General features: G+C 34.6%; 1 protein-coding gene across 2 annotated transcripts; it reads left to right on the top strand.

Annotated features, from left to right (window-relative positions):
• Positions 1–1,733: 1,733 nt before the first annotated feature.
• alpk3b (alpha-kinase 3b) lies at positions 1,734–22,468 on the top strand. 2 transcript variants are annotated; one of them, XM_021471946.3, is made up of 14 exons: positions 1,734–2,138; positions 4,608–4,646; positions 7,196–7,317; positions 7,407–7,524; positions 9,473–12,044; positions 14,296–16,027; positions 16,771–16,915; positions 18,483–18,610; positions 18,730–18,768; positions 18,879–19,153; positions 19,227–19,315; positions 20,691–20,908; positions 20,999–21,047; positions 21,767–22,468. In XM_021471946.3, exons 1-14 carry the CDS (start codon positions 2,002–2,004, stop codon positions 22,029–22,031), a joined length of 5,928 nt encoding a protein of 1,975 aa, XP_021327621.2. In that variant the 5' UTR covers positions 1,734–2,001; the 3' UTR covers positions 22,032–22,468. The 2 variants fall into 2 exon arrangements, with proteins under 2 accessions (XP_021327621.2, XP_017212548.3); XM_017357059.4 differs by lacking the exon at positions 4,608–4,646.
• Positions 22,469–22,672: the final 204 nt, after the last annotated feature.

The following is a 22,672-nucleotide window of genomic DNA, read 5'->3' as shown; positions in this document are numbered from 1 at the left end:
CTCCCAGAGAGCAACACCAGGTCAAAGTGTCTGTCAGTGCTATAAATCAGTTGAATTGACTATAACTACTTTTTCCTTATGCAGAAACGTTTGCAGTATGGGTATGCTATTTTCTGGCAAATACATCACTGCTGTCACTGCTACTGTACTCTGGAATAGTCTTAATTATTCTGTACTGTCTTCTTGACCTATTCTTTCCCTGTTTAGAAGGCAAAATGCAAATTTGTTTCCATATGAATGTGTAAAAGTGCCATTTAATGCTGTAATATGTCATTTTAAATGACTATTTATGTTGATATATTTGTTAAATGCCTGTTTTATTACAATATAAGCCAATTTATAACATCTTTGATAAAAATAGAATAGATACATTAGCAGGTTACAGAAAAAAGGACTTTTATGCAACCATACTCCTCTGTTGCATGACGTCCACATATGTGGACACTTAGTTTTTGGTGAATAAAAACTACATTTTACCCTACATTTTATTTTATAAATTACTAACATATTCATCATACTTTACTGTACATACTGATTTATTATTTTTTTTTTTACCTCAATTGACCTTCTTGAATAAAAGTTTTTCACAGATATGCCTGAGGCATTTAGCACACAGCCATCACTGTCAGCCATCTTGGATTAATGATGTCTCAAGCAAAGAATAACTGGAATTCAAGAGAGTAGCCACTCTGCAATACTGCTTAAATTAAGTTAAATTAACTGTCCACAAATGTGGACACCAAGGCGACGTGGTTGCGCAGAAGGTAGTACTGTTGCCTCACAGCAAAAAGGTCGCTGGTTCGAGCCTCAGCTGGGTCAGTTGGCATTTCTTTGTAGAGTCTACATGTTCTCCCCGTATTCGCGTAGGTTTCTTCCGGGTGCTCTGGTTTCCTCCATAAGTCCAAAGACATGCGGGACAGGTGAATTGGGTAAGCTAAAATTGTCCGTAGTGTATGTGTGTGAATGAGCGTGTGTGAGTGTTTCTTAGTGATGGATTGCGGCTGAAAGGGCATCCGCTGCGTAAAAACATATGCTGAATAAGTTGGCGGTTCACTCCGCTGTGGTGACCACAGATTAATAAAGGGACTAAGCCGAAAAGAAAATGAATGAATGAATGTGGACACCATGCATGAAAGGGTTAAATCTGCAGGGGAATTTGCCCAATGCCCATACAAATGTAGTAAATTTTGAATGATTTAAACTGGTTTCATATGTTTCATGTGTGCTCTGATGATCGTCTAGATGTGGCACCACAAGTCAAAATCCTCATTAAGCTAATCATACTTCAGCTCATCCACATGGGATGAAAATTATCATCCTGGGATGTCCATTGAAACTACAGCCTTGTGGTGCTTGGAAAGAAACGCCATGTCCTCAGATGCCTGACTTTACAGTCAGCTTTAATGGAGCTCAGAGAAATGCCATCAGGCAGACGAGTAGGTTTGCTTCAATAGACAACCCATTTAAGGAGTATGCTGCATGGGTTACTACAGGACTAATAAACACCTCACATCCTCCTAAATATCCACTTGGGAGCATATTAATGAGGTTTAGTTCGAAACAAATCCTAAGAGGAAAATCTATTGTGGATTTCAGAAAAATAGTGATGTTTTTGACAAAACAAAAAAAAGTCTAGTGAGTCAGTTTTGGAAAATGTGATGTGCTTGTGTGCCTATTTGCGGCGATGCTATAATTAGCCTTCATGGCCACGCAAGCTGCAGACTGATTGGAAACAGTAGTGTCTTATGGCCGGTGCACCACCCCAGGAGTCCAGCAGCACAGAAAGAAAACACTGAGCAAACACCCATGATCCAGTGTCCGGCAAAGACTAAATCCACTGAGGAATCTACTGTTGGGATGCTGGCTGTGATGACGGAAGACTTTTGCGGCTTGCTTTGACTTTAGGAGAGCAAACTCTTTCATGCTGACATTTTTAAGAACATATGCTGGACAAGCAGCTGATTCTGAGTGAATGCATGTGGACACTTACAGCTTGAGAAGATGAGCTCCAGAAGGCTGATAAACCGTTCACTCTCCACTGATGGAAGGTCTTACAGCAGTGGATACAGTGATATCAGCTCTCAGAGCAGGAGAGCTGGCTGTAGGAGCTACCTGAGCAGTGTCCGATCTGAAAGCAGGTACATACACTGTAGTTAGTGTTCAAATCAAAGTAGCATTAAATGCTGAAACATTATGTTTTTAGTCTAAACAAGATACAGATTCTATGTTAAAAATATGTTAAGAGTTGATCACTACAAGGTTGCTCGTTTAATCCCTGCAACAATCACCGTTGCGCCTTTATGTAAAGCACTTGACCCTGAAACAGAGCTGGGGGTACGGCCATAATATTATCACTATATTTTTTCCTCTTAATCAGTGTTCATCATGATATGCATTTAATGTTTATGGGGGAGAGGGATACTTTTTCATATGTGTGTTAGTCCTTGGGAATGAATGTAAACATAACTTGTTTGTTCACAATGATACTCTGTAAAGTAAGCTACTATTTTAATTTAGGGCCCTACACTCTCATAAATCAAGGTACAAAAGCTGCCACTGTGGATTAACTCTGTCAGAAAGTTCATTTTTGTACTTTTTAATAAACTAATACTTTCACATAATGTACAATTTGGTCCTTTTATGCAGTAATCAGTTTCATTAAGGTACCAATATGGATCATTTTGGTACTAATATGTACCCTTTAAGTACGGTTGAAGTCAGAATTATTAGCCTCCTTCGATTTTTTTTCTTCTTTTTAAAATATTTTCCAAATGATGTTTAACAGAGCAATGACATTTTCACAGTATGTCGGATAATATTTTTTCTTCTGGAAAAAGTCTTATTTGTTTTAGTTCGGCTAGAATAAAAGCAGTTTTGTATTTTTTATGAACCATTTTAGTGACAAAATTATTAGCCCCTTTAAGCTATATTTTTTCTCGATAATCTACAGAACAAACCAATGTTATACAACAACTTGCCTTATTACCCTAACCTGCCCTAGTTAACTTAATTAACCTAGTTAAGCCTTTAAATGTCACTTTAAGCTGTGTAGAAGTGTCTTGGAAAATATCTAGTAAAATATTAATTACAGTCATCAAAGTAAAGATAAAATAAATCAGTTATTAGAAATGAGTTATTAAAATCATTATGTTTAGAAATGTGTTGAAAAAAAATCTTCTCTCCATTAAACAGACATTCGGGAAAAAAATAAACAAGCGGTCTAATAATTTACGGGGGCTAATAATTCTGACTTCAACTGTAAGTGTACCAGTCAAAAGGGTTCCAGTGATACCTTTATTTGTGAGAGTGTATGGCATCTATATAATATTTCTCTAGACTGAATGAAGATTTAATACAATCTCAATCTTTTGCATGTAATCAAATGAAAATATGGCAATTAATTTAACAGCAATGTCTTTATTTTTTAACAGAATTAAACAAATATCTTGGGTAAAAAAATGGTGGTAGCATAATTTTAATACCATTATTATATTAACTTTAAGAATGACAGTTTAGTAATACAATGAATTAGTAATACATTTCTATCACCATCTCTTTAAGTTAAACTATTTAATTTGATGGCTTGTTGTGGAACCCTTTAAGTTTCAGTGATTTTTCAGTTTATGATGATGGATTTTCACAAGTAAAACAATAAAAGACCTTGTGAAGTATACAGTATCTCAGAGCATCTTAGGAGATGAAGTTCAAGCCCTCATAAAATATGACGTCAGATGCTGAAAACAACATGAGCTTCACGTGTTTGAGTTTAGTGTAGTAAATGAAACTGCCACTCATTCACAGAGAGACATATTAGCAACACTCACTGACTGACTGTTGTCACATTTATTACATCAGTCTGTTAACCTGTAACCTGTTTAATCTGTGTAAAATAAAAAATACTTGAAGCTTATTACTGTTATTTATTGATCTGCCCTACAATGTGGTATGCAGATCAATGCTCCTTTTAAATGACTGCTTTCAAAATGCTCATTTATATTGGCTGTTTTAAGTAATGCAATAGTGTTCAAATGTTAATCTACATAAACAGGCTTAAATAAAACTTACAAATCATACTAAATGTGACAAGCTTCTTTAGATGCATTAATTCAAGCTTACACAACGTAAATCATTCTGAAGGAACAAATAAATCATTAAAAAGAATATTTTCACCTACAAATTGTGACACAGTGTGATTTAGAGAATCAGTTCCCTCTCTAAGTAGAGATAAGTGATTAGATTTCCTTGTTTTACTGCCAATAGTTCAGAGCTTCACAACTGCTCTGTCGGACTCTGGAAAGGCTTGCGTGAAGGTCATAATGTTATAAATAAATAGTCTGCATGGTCACTCATAATAAATGTCTTTTAGCATACAGCAGTGCACAACAACTTATCACAGAAAAGTTTTTTAATATTAAATACTGAAATAGGTATGACATCTCTGCTATGAATACAAAAAATTGTGACTTTGCAATTTAAATTAGTTTTGTCAGTAGAATTCCCCAAATACAGAATACATATGCATATGATTATGTCTGATTTGGTTCTTCACTAAAGCAAACTTGCGCGCATGACTGATGGATTGCTGTGCTTGCTTCATCTCTGCTTAGCTATGCTGGCCATAGACTCTCTCAGTTCAAGCCATCCAGGTAAACAGATAACAGTTAACCAGAACTAACAAGTTGAAATGCTTGCAGCCTTTAAGTTATGGCAGAAGCACAAGGGCAATGTAAAGTTTTGTCATTTTTAAGTTTGATATTGTTTCTTGATTATCAAACTTTTTTGTCCATGCAGATTTTTAGAAAAAGTCAATTTTGGGATTATATTATTAGCATTTCATAATGAAAAAATGCTGCTGTAAGTATGCTAAATGCACACAAATAATTTGGCAAGATAACAGCTTCCCCAAAATGTACAATCTTACAATAATAAGCAATATTTCTCTTTTTATATTTCTTTTATGTTTTGCATTTATTGCATTGTATACAACAGTTCTGTCTGATTCCTGAATCAGATTGGCTGATAGCCGTGTGATACAGTAATATCCAGCTGCAGACCCACACACGTTTTCAGGCAAACACAATCCAGCACACGTGATCTAGGCACACCAAATATGGTTACAACGGATATTGTTATTAGCATCTTCTCAGATCTTGTCATCAATATATTTTATATATATATATATATATATATATATATATATATATATATATATATATATATATATATATATATATATATATATATATATATATATATATATATATATATATTGTTAATAAATATTGTACACAATAAACAATAGTGTATAATATTCCACAAATACGGCGAATGGGGAACATTGTTTCTGATCGGCATTCAATATGACTGAACAGTTTTCTATCAGTCATCATAGATGATCAGTCATTATTTGTCTGACAGATTCAATATAGCAGATACTCGATTGCTGGCCTTGCTGAATCATTTTTCAGAGAAATATAAGCGATCAAAATATTACAGGTTTCATTTATATAATGGATTTGTTATAGTGAAGGAAATAATGGCAAATATGTATAGGCTGTAATACATCTTTATATGTAATAAAAAATCTTTGCACATTAAATAAATGTATAACACTATTATTATTTTACTCCAGCGACTGAAAAGTATTTATTAGCTTAATTTTCTGATAACGTTTTTTTTTATAATTTCTAACATTAAATATGTATAGTCATTTATAGTAAGTAAAATGTTGTTTTTATATTGTTATATGGTGTAAAGTACTGTTAATTTGTGATAAATATAGTTGCAACAAATATAGTAATACAAACAAATGAATCAGTTTATAAGTATATAAATTTTAAATTATTAACTATAGTAATTCATTTTAATGTGACACGTTTGTTTTTTTACATTTTACTACAAAATGATTTTAACTAAGTATGATAACATTAAGATCCTGAATTAGTTTATTATTTGATCCTATACAATCAGATGGTCTATTATGTTTTCTTTGTGTATGTGGATACGTGAATAAAATCATAGGTGTTTAACTTAATATTTTTCCTTACATAATTTGAGTTCAGAATCTGCAGAGATGTTAAAATGATAGTTAAGGTATAAAAATGATATAATGACTGAAATAGGAAACCCAAACTGTTCAAAGTCTAATGAATGGCAATCATAACACAGGCTGTCTTGATCGCAATATTTGTAAAATTCAGCAGGTGGCGAAAATGCTCCGAAGACGTTAGTCGTCGTTAAAATAGAAAAAAAAATAGAAGAAGACTGATCCGTCATTAACCATATATGGTTTGCCTAGATCTTGTGTGCTAGGTTGTGTGTTTGTCTGAAACATGTGTGGGTCTGCAGTTCTGCAGCTGGATATACCTTGTGTAATATGCCTATAATAACAGCACTCGTACAGCCTCCTCTTTTTTGTGTAGTACTCCGCCACACATAGAGTGACAGCAGATGAATAAACTAACTACAGTTTGACAAATATATTGCAGCTGTTGGACAACATAATGTACTTTTGAGGCTTTTTCAAGTGAGAATTTATTTGTTTAGATTGCAACTATGCAGTTCATACAATTACAACTAGCTCTAAAATGACTTTGGTGAATTAGCAACGGCTCCTGCTGTTCTGACATCAGCTGCAGATGTTAAGGAATGGCGGAAGAAAGTAGTTCCTCATACAAAAGGGTTTTAGCCTCTCCGTGTTTGATTTTCAGTTTTATAAACACAATTATGCCATCAAACTGTTGTATAAACACAATATCACACTTGTAGCAGTGCCAACGCATGCCTCCCACCAGTGCTGATATCTAGCCATTTCGCACTGCTCGTGTGATATTGCTCATATAATATCATGCTTTTATAATCAAAACTATTCATTCAGAACGGACATAGAAGTGGTGATTTTAAAGAAACAATCAATTTGTGATGTCACTATATTAGATAATACTTGTAAGGGCATTAATGTTTCCGTTACATCATAATACCTTGAATTGCAGTCTCACAACACCTACTAAGCTAATTTAACTAACAATGAACTTGACAAATAGAATTCGAATGTTATCCAGTATAAACACAAATATATTTTTGCATGCCATTAATGCTAACAATCCTCACTGTGATTTCAGTGCGGTGCTGATGATCATGAAAAATTTCTTTGCAAATAGCCTCAGATCATCTGCAATATTTACATCCATTCTAGGAGCACTCTGTGCAGTGTCATGGCTCAATTAACCGAAGAGATACAGCCAACATTTGAGTCCACCTTAAAATCCAAAGCAGTGTCTGAAGAGACTAATGTCAAGTTCAGCTGTGTGGTTTCAGGTACAAAAGCAAAAACTGAAATCAATGTATATTATGACAGAAAAATCTCTAAATCTTAAGTTCTTGGCTTTTACCCATCACATTTGCAGGCTACCCAGTTCCTGAGGTAACATGGTACAAAGACGACATCCAGCTGGACAGATACTGCGGCCTGCCCAAATATGAAATTTCACGTGATGACAAGACACACACACTCCAAATATACAAGTATGCTCTTTTCTGAGAAACATTTTTCTCAAAATAACAAAATAAAATGTTGTTTATGATTTAGTAGTATACTTTCATTAGGGATGGGCGATATGAGATATTATGATATATTTCTGGTATTCATTGCAATAATAATATTAATGACAATATATTTTATAAGTACCTTCTGAGATAAATAAATTTAGAAATCCCCTGAGAGAATATATATATATTCAACCCTGCTCCTGGATATACTGGCCTACTATACAACAGAGGCCAACCATATAACCATAATCAAACACACCCAAGCAGCTATTCAGGAAGCTTTTCAGGACCAGACAGAAAATAAACTTTGCAGAAGATTGGGTCCCTCATGGAGCCAGATCAGTCTCAAAAATAATACATTTGCATTCATAAAATTTTAAAAATCACAGCTCAATTAATAAATCCACAACTTCAGTTCATAACACACTTCATCAATTCAAATGTAAAAAGCAAAAATATTTCTCAAATGCTTACTCATATGCATCTTACCTAAATACAAATAAAATGTTTACACAATTATGTATATATGATGTTCTTGGATTACTTCCCTTGTACATTTATGAATTATGTTTTTCTCTTCTTCTTCATTCTTTCATATCACATTTTACCTGTTTTTATGTTTTGTTTTGTTTTTATGCATTTTTATTATTTGTTTTTATTTTTATTTTACTTGTTTCTTTTATTCTTGTTTATGTAAAGCACTTGGAATTGCCATTGTGTATGAAATGTGCTATATAAATAAACTTGCCTTGCCTTGCCTTATGTTAGATGTGTCTAAATATTTCTGCAAGTCTGTTGAGATAAAATTGCTTAAAACACCTTACTATGATTTTATTTTGATTACAAATATTTAATGTTACAGCTAAAACAAATTATTTTATATATAATAATAATGATTAAATGGTGGAGCTTCTTGAGTTTGTTTAGTAAGGAGCTTTTTGATTGGTGGATTAAAAACTAACCACGATTGGCTAAACAGAATATTTTCCAAAAAATAGATGTATGAATCATGTCCTGCCAGGAAGGTCTAAAAAATACCACACACAAACTCAAAGGACTCCTCCTCCTGTGAGCATTTTCAAATGCACATTTAGTGGTTCATAAACAGATCTAACATAATTCATAAATGTACAAGGAAAGTAATCCAAGAACTTTATATGTACATAATTGTTTAAACATTTTAAATGTATTAAGATAAGATGCATATCTGTCAGCATTTGGGAAATATTTTTTCTTTTTACTTTTGAATTGATGAATTGGAGTTGTGGATTTCTGAAATGTGCTGTGAAATGTGCTGTTTTAATTTAAATGTGCTGATCTGGCTCCATAGTCTCCAAAAGCAGAATTTTCTGAAATAGTGTTATGATAACACATTACAATGATATTTCTGTTTAATTCATACTGGACGCTAGAGGACGCCCTCTCGCATAATCTCCACATATAGATTACTGAAAAAAACATCACTGCTGCAGAGCAAAAAAGATAAAGGCTGCGTCCGAAACCGCATACTTCCATACTATATAGTACGCTAAAATCAGTATGCGAGCCGAGTAGTATGTCCTTATAGAATTCGAAAAACAAATGGATTATTTCAGTTCTTCAAGCCTTCCTGGGTATTTAATAAACATAAAGTATATTTATGTATAAAATATATATTGATCAAAAAGGAGTGATTTAAAACTTGTGTCTGATATCACAAAGTGAATTTAAAATAAAAATATGTCACTAAATCTGTTTGTAAACAAGCTCATAAATATAAAATTGTATTGGCATATGCTACTGTAATAAATCATTGCAAAGATTTATTGCATATTTTACTGTTATTATTACGATACGTTTTTTATCCTGAAAATTGGTACTGTTATATTGAAAATTATAAAATATCACTAATTCCTTACATTTACAGTGCTTATTTTTGTTGTAGCTGCTCTCTGGATGATGCTGCAATTTACCAAGCTTCAGCACAGAACAGTCGAGGCATCGTATCCTGTTCAGGAGTGTTGGAAGTGGGAACAATGAGCGAGTACAAGATTCATCAAAATTATTTTGCAAAGCTTAAACTGCGAAATGAGAACCGCCGCCGTGAACAGGAGGAGACTCGAAGAACAGGTATAGAGACTGTCCCAGTATCCTCTGAGCACATCAGGATGAGCAGCCCTGAAAGAGTACAGCCAAATTGTGAAGCTCACAGTCCTTCAGAGAATAGAGGGGTGGAGGTGGACGCTCTCGGTCAAACACCTTCATTAGGTGACAGACTCAGTGCTCCTAATCAAGAGTCAGCAGCAGTGCCTCATGGCATCTCGAATTCTGAAGAGATTACAAACAAAGAAAAAGACAGACAAGAGCTAACGTATATCCATGATACTGTAAACAATGCCACAAGTGAACAGATTAATGAACATGTTAAGAAGAAGGTCAAAATCTCAACTGAGAGAAGAAAGGAAAATAGACCAAATGGAAGAAGGGAAGAGATGGTGACTGAGAGTGGGACATCCGTTAAGGAGACAGAGGTACAGATGGTTTCAGAGACTGAACAAAGAAACAAAATGGACATAACAGACATAAAACAGAAAGAAAATCTGTTGGTAAAAGCTGACATAGGTGGCTCTGAAGAAACAAAGAAAGCTCAGTGTGCTCAAATTGCCTCAACGATTAAATCTAGAAACAAAATAGATATAACTAACAGAAAGAAAACTGAAGAAGAGTCGTTAAAAGTGAATAAAACTGCTATCGAACAATCAAAGAGAGGTGCTCTCAACAGCTCGGTGACAGAATCTAGGAACAAAACAGTGATAGCAAAAACAAAGACAACTGAAAAACAGTTAGTAATGGTGAACAAAAGTGCCTTGAGAGAATTAAAGACAGCCAGTGATGTTCAAATGACCCCGGAGACTGAAACAAAAAGCAAAAATTATGTAACAAACACAAAAATCTATGAAAAAACTGCAGTAAAAGTGAACAATAATGCGTCAGAGGAATTAAAGAGAACTCAGAATGCCTCAGCAATTGAACCTAAAAACAAAACGGACATAACAGAAAGAAAAACAACTGAGAAACTTACAGAGAAATTGAACAAAAGTGTATCAGAAGAGTTAAAGAAAGTTCAGGATGTTCCAATGACTTCATCTCGAAACATAACGGACAAAACTGACATAAAACAGACTGAAAATCCATCTGTGAACACAAACAAAAGTGTTTCAGAAGAATCAAAGAGAGCTCAAGGTGCTCAGATGGCCTCAGTGACCGAATCTAGAAACAAAATGCTCAATAAAGTCACAAAAACAACTGAAGAAACACCAGTAAAAGTAAACAAATGTGCCTCAGAAGAGTTAGAGATAAGTCAGAGTGCTAAGATCACCTCAGCGATGGAACATGGAAACAAAGTGAACATCACAGACACAAGAAAGAGTGACAAATTGTCAGCAAACACAAATACAAAAACAAGTGTCACAGAAGAATCAAAAAATGCTCAAGATGCAAAGATCGCCTCAGTGATTGAATCGAAAGCCAAAATGGATGTAAAAGACACAATAAAGAGTGAAAAACAGTCAGTATATACAGATGAAAATGTTTCCAAAGTATCAAATAAAGCTCAAGAAGCTCCGGGAGCCTCAGTGTCTGCCAAAGCCAAAGTAGACATAACAGACACAAAAACTAGTGAAAAACAGCCTGTGAGCACAAACAAACAGGGTTATGGAGAATCAAAGACAGTTTCAGGTGCTTCAGAAACATCAGGGACTGCAACAAAAGCCAAAATGGACAAAACAAACACAAAAATCAGTGAAAAACATTCTGTGAACCCAATCAAACAGGTTTTTGGACAATCAAAGAAATTTCAAGGGTCTCCAGAAACATCAGTGTTTGAATCTGAAACCAAAGTGGACATAATAGACACAAAAACAAGTCAAAAACAGTCTGTGAGCACAAACAAACAGGGTTATGGAGAATCAAAGACAGTTCAGGGTGCTTCAGAAACATCGGTGACTGAATCAAAAGCCAAAGTGGACATAACAAAAACAAAAACTGGTGAAAAACATTCTGTGAACCCAAACAAACAGCTTTACGGACAATCAAAGAAACTTCAAGGGGCTTCAGAAACATCAGTGTTCAAATCTAAAACAAAAGTGGACATAATAGACACAAAAACAAATGATAAACAGCCAGAGACAATCAAAGAAAGTGCCTCAGAATCAAAGAAAGTCCTAAAACCCATTCCAACTCAGAATAACACTTTGCTGAAGACTTCCACAACAAACCAGATAAACAAGGTTGTCGAAAATCCAAACCCAACTAAATCATCTGACACGCAACTTCAAGAGTCGCTAGAGAATGGCAATCTAAGACATGCAGACAACAAGCACGTGGACTTTGATGACCACAGAAATAGAAACCAAGTAGGTACACGAGTGAAGATCTTGCCTCATTCTTGTGGCGGGAATGACGTCAATGTGGACACAGGGGAGAGGAATGTATCTGGACGCCCTCTTCGGGGCTCGGTGAGTGTTTCCTCATGGTCTGGCCGTGACCTCATGCGGGTGTAATGTTCCCAGTGATAGTGAGTCCAGTATACCCCCTCCTTAGCCACAATCATAAACTATAAATAGAGCCGCAAGCACAACTTTGATGATGTGACAAGACCCATCTGAAATGACACACAAGTAGAGTCACAGACAATAATAGTATTCCCCTATGCACGCTGTGGCTTCAGGGAACACAAAAGTATATTGATCCTGAGATCCATCACATATGTTTGCTGTCTCCGATCACCTGTTTTCACATGACGTGTTAAAAGCAGATGCAAAAATACGAGTTTACTGTGCACGCTGTAGGTGCTGTGGACAGGCCAGCTGCTCTCCTTTTAATATCCCACATTCCTCTCTGATCTCATAAAGCCTTAAAATACTCTCTACATATGGCCAGTGCAACAGCTTCCCCAAGGCAATGGATGCTAAATAAGAAGCTCAGACAGACTTGGTCAACCGAAAACAGGTGGCTTCCCTTTCTAACTTGTAATAATCATATAATTACTCCAGAGCATTTGGATTATGTAATACATGGGTGTGTCAAACAAAGTACAGCTGAATCCCCTTATTTTGTCTGTTTCTTTCTTTTATCCTAGATAAACGAGAGATAATCAAGTGCTAATATTGAAGATGTTCTGCTAACACAATGTTCTGTTGATTTTAGATTAATGACTCAAGTGCTAAGAAGCAAAATCTCCCTGCAGATTTACAGTGGTCGGGGATCTGGCATTAGTACAGTGCAGACGAAACAGAGCATCTGGTTTAATCATGTTGTATGAGAAATATCTTTGTTTTTCTTTTGTGTTTGACAAAAAGAAGAAAAAGCTCAAATTGGTTGGGTATAACCAGTTTCTGTTAGGTACAGAATTTTCAATTTTGGGTAAACTACTACTTAAGTGAGTGGAACTAGGCGTGGGCGATTAATCAAACCTATAATCAATCTATTTTTTTATGATATTATACTTCTGCCAAGCGCATGCATGTGTACGGACGGCGCAGCCTTCACATATATGGAGCTAATAATATGCCAAAACAATCTGAATGTGAATTGTGTTAAACTGAATTATTGACAATTGCAACTGCATAATTCTAAATATCTGTATTCCGTTAAAAATTGTTTTGAATTTTAATTTCTTATTTTTAATAAGAATTTTGAAATTCATAACTTGATTATTGAACATCTGAAATTTTAGACAACTCATGTGACTCCAAATGCAGTAGAAAAAGTAAACACACACTATCTATTATCTTTGATTATTTATTGGACATTAATGCTGAACAATGGAAATTAAAATACACATTACCTAAAACAAATAATCACATTTTTACTCATAAATAAATAAATAGCTTTCACTTTTGGAAAAAATATATATTTTAATGTTTTTCTAATTAAAAGTAAAAAAATCAGCAGTATCTCTTTTAGATAAAATAACCCCTGCATTTTTTGCATTTTCTGTAAACAAATATTTTACTGTAAATAATAATTTTATTATAAAGGAAAAAATGCTGTCTTAAAGGCTTAACAGAGTGGGGACATGTGACCCCAAATGCAGTAGGAAAAGTAATTGAAAAAAATCGACCTGGAAAAATGTTATGGATTATAGGTTTTGAATGTCGATTTTGATTACTTTTCGATTATTCGTCCAGCCCTAAATCAAATCAGCACAGTGCAATGATATTTGATGGGTCATATGACAATGAAGATAATCATGCTGAAAATGATGTATGACAGTAATAATTTACATTTTAAAATGCTTAAAAATAAATGACAATAGTTTAACTGTAAAATTATGATTGAACACAGGCTGGTCCAGCATTAGCGAATACACAATCCACCAATCAGTCAATTCTAAGTTCAAATAACCATAATATCTTACATGGTATCTTCGTTTTGAAGTATCCCAACATCCACCCCTACTCCTCCTTCCTTTCTAAGAACCCTAGCTCAAACTCCCTATTTATATATTTTGATTGGGATTTTCAAAAGTAGTATATCTTTGTAAAGTTTATTATTATCATCGGTTGAGTGCCCCATACAGTTTGATAGAGCGCTTGCATCTGGAAACCACTTCGCATGACGTCACACACACTTAACAAGCAGATGGAATATAGTCTTCAAATAGAAACATTCTTTTGTCTTATTAAACTTTCATAGAGTTTTCAATGTTGGCCAAACTATTCCCTTAAAGTTTCTAAAAATAAAAATATACTTTTATGATTTCAGGTTGTAGCTGATACTCAAACCAAGCCCACAGAGCCACTAACTCATGAAGATGTTCTAACTCATAAGGAAGTAGCCAAGGAGTTAAAAGAGCAACCCACATTGATGCACCAGGCCACTGCAGGTGCCAATGTCAGTGCCAGTGCATTACAGGAACAGAAGCTGACAGCAGGTGACCCGTCTGCGGCATCAACAAAGCGCAGTACACTTGTCACTGGGCCTCAAAACACTCAGCCGAGTGACAAAATCTCTTCAGGTCATGTTTCAAACAAGCTCCAAAACGGCCAAGTTCCCACAGCAATGAGTCCCTCATTAGGAGATGAAACATTAACCAACACTTGTAAGAAGGAAAGCAAAGCTGAAAACCAACTCATTAAAGAGTCAGATAAACCCAATAGTGAAACAAGACCTGCATCTCAACAAAATATGGACGAAAATGAGATCAACTCAAATGTGCAGAGCAGCACTTCTAAAGAGAAGTTGACAGCAAAATCAAACCATTCCACTATTAAAGACATTGCTGCAGAATCTGCACAAATTTGCTCAGATGTAATTCAACAACAGACCATGAATGGGTCTTCAATCAAAGAAACTAATGACAGAGAACTTCAGAGATCTTCTCCTATAGCTACAGACAACGTTGTTAAAATGAACATAAAGGAACAGTCTAATGCAACCACATCTGAAGCACCCCAAAAAACTTATAAAGAGATACAAAGTTACCCTATACAAAAAGCTAATGATCATTCTGGACCCTCTACATTCCTCTCCCAACATTCAAAAGCTTCAGCCACAGAATTTACCATTCCTGCAATATATATTACAGATGTAGATAGCACATCTCAAAATAGCACTGTTGAAATGAGAACTGAAGTAAATGCAGTAACCTCTAATGTGACAAATACTTCCAATCGCACAGACAGCATTAACGAAACCACAGCCGTTATTGAATCTGAAAGTCTGCATAATGAGAAGTTTGATCTGTCGCAGAATTCACAAGTCTCTGAAGTCAACAAGCCTGATCAACCACTACTAAGTCAAGAAAATCCAATTCAAGTATTATTAAATCATCGTTCCTCTGAAAAGGTTGCATCAGACTTTACCACACAAAAAGACGACACTATCCAAAATCCAAATGCTGACAGATGCATAAAGTCAAACGAATCTGATTTAACTGAAACCAGTGATCTTACAAAAACAGATCTTACGTTTAAAACTGATCCTGGCTCCTTCATAAAACTATTGAGGTCAGCTGCATTTGAGCTTGAGGTGTCAAACCGATGTTCTACGTTCACCGCAGCACCTCATACAAACTATAAAGACAACAATGAACGTGAGGAAGAAGTCAGTTCTGCAGAAGTACACACTGAAACTTGCAAAGTTAAAATCCCATTGAATAATACAGGCAATCGGGTGTTCAACTCTACCCAGAGTGAACTTACCACCAGCACAGATCAAACCACATCATTCCCCAAGATTAAAACAGACAAAAGTGAAACAGGAATGGCCAAATTTATTGAAGAAGCAAATATGGATACATTTCAGGGGGACAAATTGAAATCACAACCTGCATCTACATCACAATCAGTCAGTACCTCACCACTGATGACATCATTGGAAACGCAGTCCCCTCGCCTCACCAGGAGGACTGTCCTGAATGACCAGCCAAAACCTGTGGGAATTGAGAACGGCAAGCCTAAATCAACAGAGAAAGACAAAGAAAATCAGTTCAAAGGTAAAGATGGGATGGAATAGATGCTGAACACACACTTACAGCAGTGAGGCTATAAAAATCACTGTAAACAATAGTTCACAACTGATAGAAGAGCTGAATTCTCTGATCAAAAATGCTTGTGTTTTTCAGCCAATAATGAACTTCTGGTGAAAGGTTTAAGTGACTATTTTCAATTTCATAAGCTTCTTTTTCAGCATAGATGTTGTAATGTTAATGAAATACAATTAATTAAACAGACTTTTTGTCTAATTAATTTAGTTGTTCAAATGTAAAAGATTTGAAAGACCGATCAAACACAGGCGCCATTAGGCGAGTGCAAAAATTTTATTGAAAATACTGGGGTAAAATGTATTTCTATATTGTAAAGACATGGTGCAGAAAAATATTATTTAATGCTGTGGTTTTTCTCAGCCAGGAAGAGAAGATGGCTGTTTTTTTTTTAAGAAATCAGATCTTAAACGCAGCGATTTTGTATGGGAATTCACCAGAAGACCTGTGGCTGGCTGACTGAAAATAAAAGTCTGTGTGCAAATACCCCTTTAACAGCATGCTTGAATACTTGAAAAAAACATACAATAATGTGACAAACAGCCATAAATCAAGTCAAATTTTGCTAAATTTACATTCAGGCATTTTGGGTGCACCTTGCATTCCTTGTGTATCAAACTCGTAGTCATGGTGCTTTGTTTTGTTTTGCCGTTTTGTTTTGTCTTATATATCTACTTCTTTACTCTTCCCTGCAGTTCCTCAGGTTATCCGCAAAATCCGACCAGAGGTGTTTGATGCCTCTGGACATCTGAAACTCTGGTGTCAGTTTTTCAACATAGTAAGTGACTCAACCATAAGGTGGTTTAAGGATGAAGTGGAGATCGCTGAAATAAAAAGAAGGTAATGTACACCCTCTTAGAGTTTTCCCAATACCTCTCAAAGCTAAAGCTACCTCTCAAAAAAAAAAATCATGATATTTACCCATCTTCAGAGTTTCTTACACATAGATTTAATTTTGTTCACAACAATTGTACATTCTGTGAGGTTGAGATTGAAACGACTGCACATTTATTTTTTGAATGTTTAATAGCAGAACCTTTTGGTCTGAGTCATTCGAGTGGTTAAAGATTTCTTTCAAGTTGTCCTCCCTATTTTCTAAAAATAATATTTTCTTTGGTTTATTTGGGAAAGATGTTAATATTCAATTTGTATTGAACAATATTCTAATTTTGGGGAAATTTTATATTCATAAATGCAAGTGCCCTAAAACAAAACCACTATTTTTAGTAAAATGAATTTTTGGCCATAAAGTAAATCTTTAAAGTTGATACAATCAAAATGTGAAAGAAGACTGTAAAGTTTATTGAAATAAATTTAAATTAATAGAAGAGCCGGTGTAAGTGTAGTTGTGTTTCTGTGTCTATTCTATGGTTTAAGTGTATCTTTTTGTATTACTATTTTATTGATTTTATTATTTGTGCTCTGTTCTATAAATGTATATGAAAGTTGTTATTCGAATTTTGCCTCATTGTAATTGTGTTATAATGCAATAAAAATAAAAAATAAAAATAAAAACCTTCCTAGAGTTTCACTGACCCCTAGTGGTGTCCCGCAGAAAATAATTTTACTTACTGTCTTCTGATGTATTTGAGTCTATCAATCTAAAATTAATTAATAATTTACTATGGGTTATTAATTTGCAGTAAATATGAGAAAACTCATGTCTGATATCATACCAAGAAAACACCTTTGTATGGAGCTGTCCTTGGAAGCAAACAAAATGTCATGCAATCTGTATAAATTACTAGTCCAGTTAAAAAATATGCAAGAATTTGTGTAAATCACTAGTCTAATAAAAAAAAAAACAATTTAAGGATATCAAAATACTCAAAAATCTGTTCTCTTAGTAATTCAGTTCCAAAAGACTTATAGGAACAATCTGTTGCCATGAGTATTTGTGAACTATTGCCTAATTGAAATAAATTTATTTTAATGGATTGTTCATTAATAGGACAAAATTCAAAATGGATAACTTCTTATTTCTTATTTAAAATAAATAAACAAAAAATGCCTAAACGTTTGCCATGTTTTTCCCTGTTTATCATGACCAATGAGAAACATCAGCTACAACTGCGTATCTTGGTCTAATTTACATGTACAATTGACTCTAATAAGTGAGTTGTGTGACATACAGTGCAAACCTGCATACCACTATAATAGTGACAACAGGAGTATATTTAAATAAAAAAGTAGGCAAATTATACACTTTCTGGATGGTTATTAATGAAAAAAAAAGAAAATAGGGTGTATTATTCCATTAACCTCAAATAAAAGCTAGTTTTATGTATTTTAATGTACAAATTTTACATATCACAAAGGCTAATTGTTCAATAACAAGAGGTGTATTATTGTAAAGCTGAACATATCGATGTACTCAGCTGGTATATTGTTTTGTTTTTTGTTCTAGTGCAGGAGATGAGGCTCAAGTGTGCTTAGCTATTATAAAGATGTCCAAAAGAGACAGTGGAGTCTACAGATGCACCATTACCAACGAATATGGCAAAGACTCCACAGAGTACCATCTCAGCACAGAATGTAATATATGTTCTTCTTATCTTTCTACTGTGTGAAAAATACCAATTAGAAACAGTTCTTTCAGATTTTTTAGAGCAGAAGTTTAAAAAAAAATTCTGTTGTCTGTTACATCTTGACAGTTCTTTCTAATATGTTCGTGCGTGAGGAGCACCAGGAAGGTAATAAAAACTGCATAGTGCTTTTCAGTCTTCTTTTTTGCACTCACTCTGTGAATATACACAATAAATCTCATTGTCTCTTTTACCATTTCTCTCTCTCTCATACGCAGTTGGGGAGGAGATTGAGATGACTCCACTAATCTTCAGTAAAGGTCTTTCCGATGCAGGCGGCTGGGGCTCAAAGTTTTATGGCCGCGTCACAACAGAAGAAGCTCAGGTTGGACTGGGATGCGAACACAAAACCAGACGCCTGAAAGTCATCTATGGGTTAGATCCTGTGTTTGAGTCAGGCAGCTCGTGTTTTATGAAAGTGCGGAGCCCAATTGCATATGAGAGCAGAGAGGAGATAGTTTTGGCTGAAAGGAATCTCCAAATCACAAAACAGGTGACAGAAGGTTTTACAAATGGTAAATTTCAAACATTTTCAAACTTTTTACTAACATGCTTGTCATTTATAGGAGTGTCGTATTCAGAACTTGGCCAGAGAGTATTTCAAAATCTTTGCTGCAGAAACGAGGGTGATAGAGAGCTTTGGTGGAGTGCTGGAGTAAGCCAGATTTGTTTTTCTCTACACTATTTTTGTAAATTACACAATATTTAACTGTATATATGAACTGTATTTTACTGTAGGACAAATATGCAGTATGTTACTGAATTGTAACTCAATTTAAATATCTTGGGGTCCAAATTGACTCTAAATTAACTTTTAAATCACAAATTAAAAAGGTATGTAACCGTGTTAAATTTAATATATCTAATTTCCGGTTCATAAGGTCACATTTATCACGGCCGGCAGTTAAAATATTCATGCATTTAATGATTATTTTACATATAACCTACTGTCTAACAACCTGGTCACAGGCAAACAAAACATCACTAAAACCCAGAGTCACTTAACAAACAGACAAATAAAATACTGGATAAAAAGCCTCGAAGACATCATCATTGTAACGTTTTACAAAAAGATAAATTGTTATTTTGTAAAATTGTCATTAGGTATTCAAACATTTGTCTGTTGCATAAAATCATTCATGGTCTGTCCTCCCCACCTCTCAGTCAGTTTGTAAACATCAGGAACACCACACACAGAGCAACACGGGGGGCAGCCCGAGGAGACTGTATTGTCCCACTCCGGAAAAGTACCTTTGGTCAGGGTGCCTTTTCAGTTACAGCTGCACAAGAGCGGAATTCTATCGCTGGCAGCATCAGAGATATAAACTCCTTTAATATATTCAAAAAACATTTAAAAATCTGGTTTGTAGAGAATCAGGCGTGTCATCATCTTTATTAGAATGAACCTAGCATGTTTCCATTTGTGCCTCTTAATGATCTGTTCTTTAAATGTGTCAGTCAACTATTGTTATCTCTATTACAAAATGTTGGTGTTTTAGTTTAATTTGTATATACATATATTCATTTTTTATTAACATCTACATAACTATGTCTATTTTAGTACTTCTTAACTCTGTTTGATTGATTGTATAATTCTTGTATTGTTTTTTAGGCTGTTTCAGGGACAACAGATGAAAAATAGCCTTCTGGCTATTTCTGGTGCATTTGCAGAAATGCTTATTTAATGTACACTGTCCCTGCTAATTAAACAAATAAAATAAGTTTTAAAGTTGCATTGTGAAAATTACTGTATAATTTACAGCAAAGATACACATACGTTATACTCTAAATACGTATACAGCATGATAAGTGGTGCTGTGAATGTAAATACAGTGCTTTTGCTGTAATTGATTTACAGTAAGTCACTGGCGAACCGCTGCAAGTAAGTTACTGTAGATTTTACAGGAAATTGTTAACAGTGTAGCCTCAGCAATGATATTGTTTTATCACAGTACATCAAGGTCTAAGAGCATAGGATACTAGTTGATTCCACATCATGTTTTGTCACTGTCACTATGTGTATTTTTCAGGGTAATTCCTCTCTACTTCACGTACTGGCCAGCAAGCAGTGTTCCTTATGCAACAGTGGAGGCAGAGCTTAAAGGGGTCTATGTGCGATATTGTGGATTGGATCGCAGTGGATCACTGGTAATCAATGAGAAGTCAGAGGTGGGACAAAAGTGCTCATCTCTCCAGCACTGGATCCACCAGTGGACCAGCGGAAATGTGCTGTTCTCAAGACTTGAGGGTAAAATTATTATACCAGTCTAATTATTCTGCATGGTTTATAGCTAGTTTTAGTTGAAAATGATTTTTTTGTTTTTTTAATATGCTGCAGGAGTTGACACAATACTGACAAACATTGGAGTAGCAGTCAGGTCAAAGGGGTGAGTATGTGTTACTGTAGTACTTTTAAAAGTCGGATTGAATAAACAACAGAAATTTCAGCTAAGAAAGCATCTGATCAAAATAATAAGGATATGTTCAAACAAACTCTGCAATATGTTGACAGATGAGGTGATAAATATGACAAATATACATTTAGATTGATTTATCTGAAATGGCTTGTAAAGATACTTGATTCTGATTGGTCAGTCAGAACGTCTGACCAATCAGAACATGACATTTCAAGGTTTTTAACAATAATAATATCACTTATGCAGACATCGTTTACTTGTTCTTGCAGTTGCATACAATTTTTTCTACACCTTCTTGAGAATGCATTTATCAATGGATCTGCCAAAGTTTGTCATTTTGGCTTTTCCTACAAATATAAAGTCAAGCTCGAAATTATTCACCCCCCTGGCAAATTCTGACTTAAGATTTTGTTCATATGTAAATAAAAGCTGAGAAATACATTGTACATTGTCTTGATAACTTTTGGGAGAAATAAGTCTTTAAGTCGAAATTACTACTTTTCTTGTGTTTTGGTGCACATGAAAGACTAAAAGACACACAAAAAACATTATTTCATACACATTAAAATATTTTAAATAGTTTTTAAACATTATTAAAAATAATTTAAACATTATATACAGTATATTGAAAAGCTTTGATATTATGGTGTGATTTCACGATGCTTTCATGTTGTTTTACTTTGACACAGGTATCAGGGTTTTCCCTGTGAAGCTAATCTACGGGTTTTTGAGCAGTTCCAGATTCAGCATCAGTGTAATTACTTCTGTGGACTCTTAAACCTCAGATCTCTCAAAACCCCAGAAACCCTTCAGACTCCGTCTCGATCCAAGGGCTCCAGCAGCCCGCTGCTACAACGGAGAATTGCAGACAACTCCTCCAGTCCCCAAATTTCACGCAAGGCCACTAAAAGCCCAAAACTATCCCGCAAACCGAACCCTCAGACCTCCACCTAACTCAAAATGGAAATGTTTTAATTAAGCCAAAATATGAAGATCTGTCTGTTACCGAAGATCACACTGATCTGCAGTTAAAATACAATCATATCAGAATACACTTTTTTTATGAAATGTGTGAATCCAGAAACATAACATATATTTCCAGTTGCAGTGATCCCAGCAGAATCCATTGTAAAGCTATAAAGCTTTTGTATGTATGTTTTTTGTTTTGTTTCTTAAGAAAGTTTAATGCTATTGGTTAATGTCCTTTTTTTGTAAATAGTGATTAAAAACATGAATTTAGATTAAGTTATTATTGACCTTTTACTGCTTAGATTATTTCCATTTGTTAATTGAACATGGATAATGTGTCCCTTGAAATATATATTTAAGAAATTAAATTAATGAACGCTCATTAAAATGCCTCAGTATTTCATAATACACACTCTAAAATATTTTGTGTTTTTTTTTTTTTCAGAAGAAATTATTTGCTTCTTTACAAACAAAAAGAGGCGGTCAGAATCAGAGAACTTTCTTTTTTAAATAAGCAAAGTATATATATATTTTTTTCCAAACCTGGCCTGAGCTTGATGTGAGAGGAGGAAATAACAAGAAACTGATTGAATGTCAGCTACAGATTGAGATGACATTTTTTAAAT

Source organism: Danio rerio, chromosome 7 (assembly GCF_049306965.1).
Source record: "Danio rerio strain Tuebingen ecotype United States chromosome 7, GRCz12tu, whole genome shotgun sequence".
NCBI lineage: Eukaryota > Metazoa > Chordata > Actinopteri > Cypriniformes > Danionidae > Danio > Danio rerio.
The sequence above is the reverse complement of the archived record's forward strand: the minus strand, read 5'-3'. Positions and strand labels throughout refer to the sequence as shown.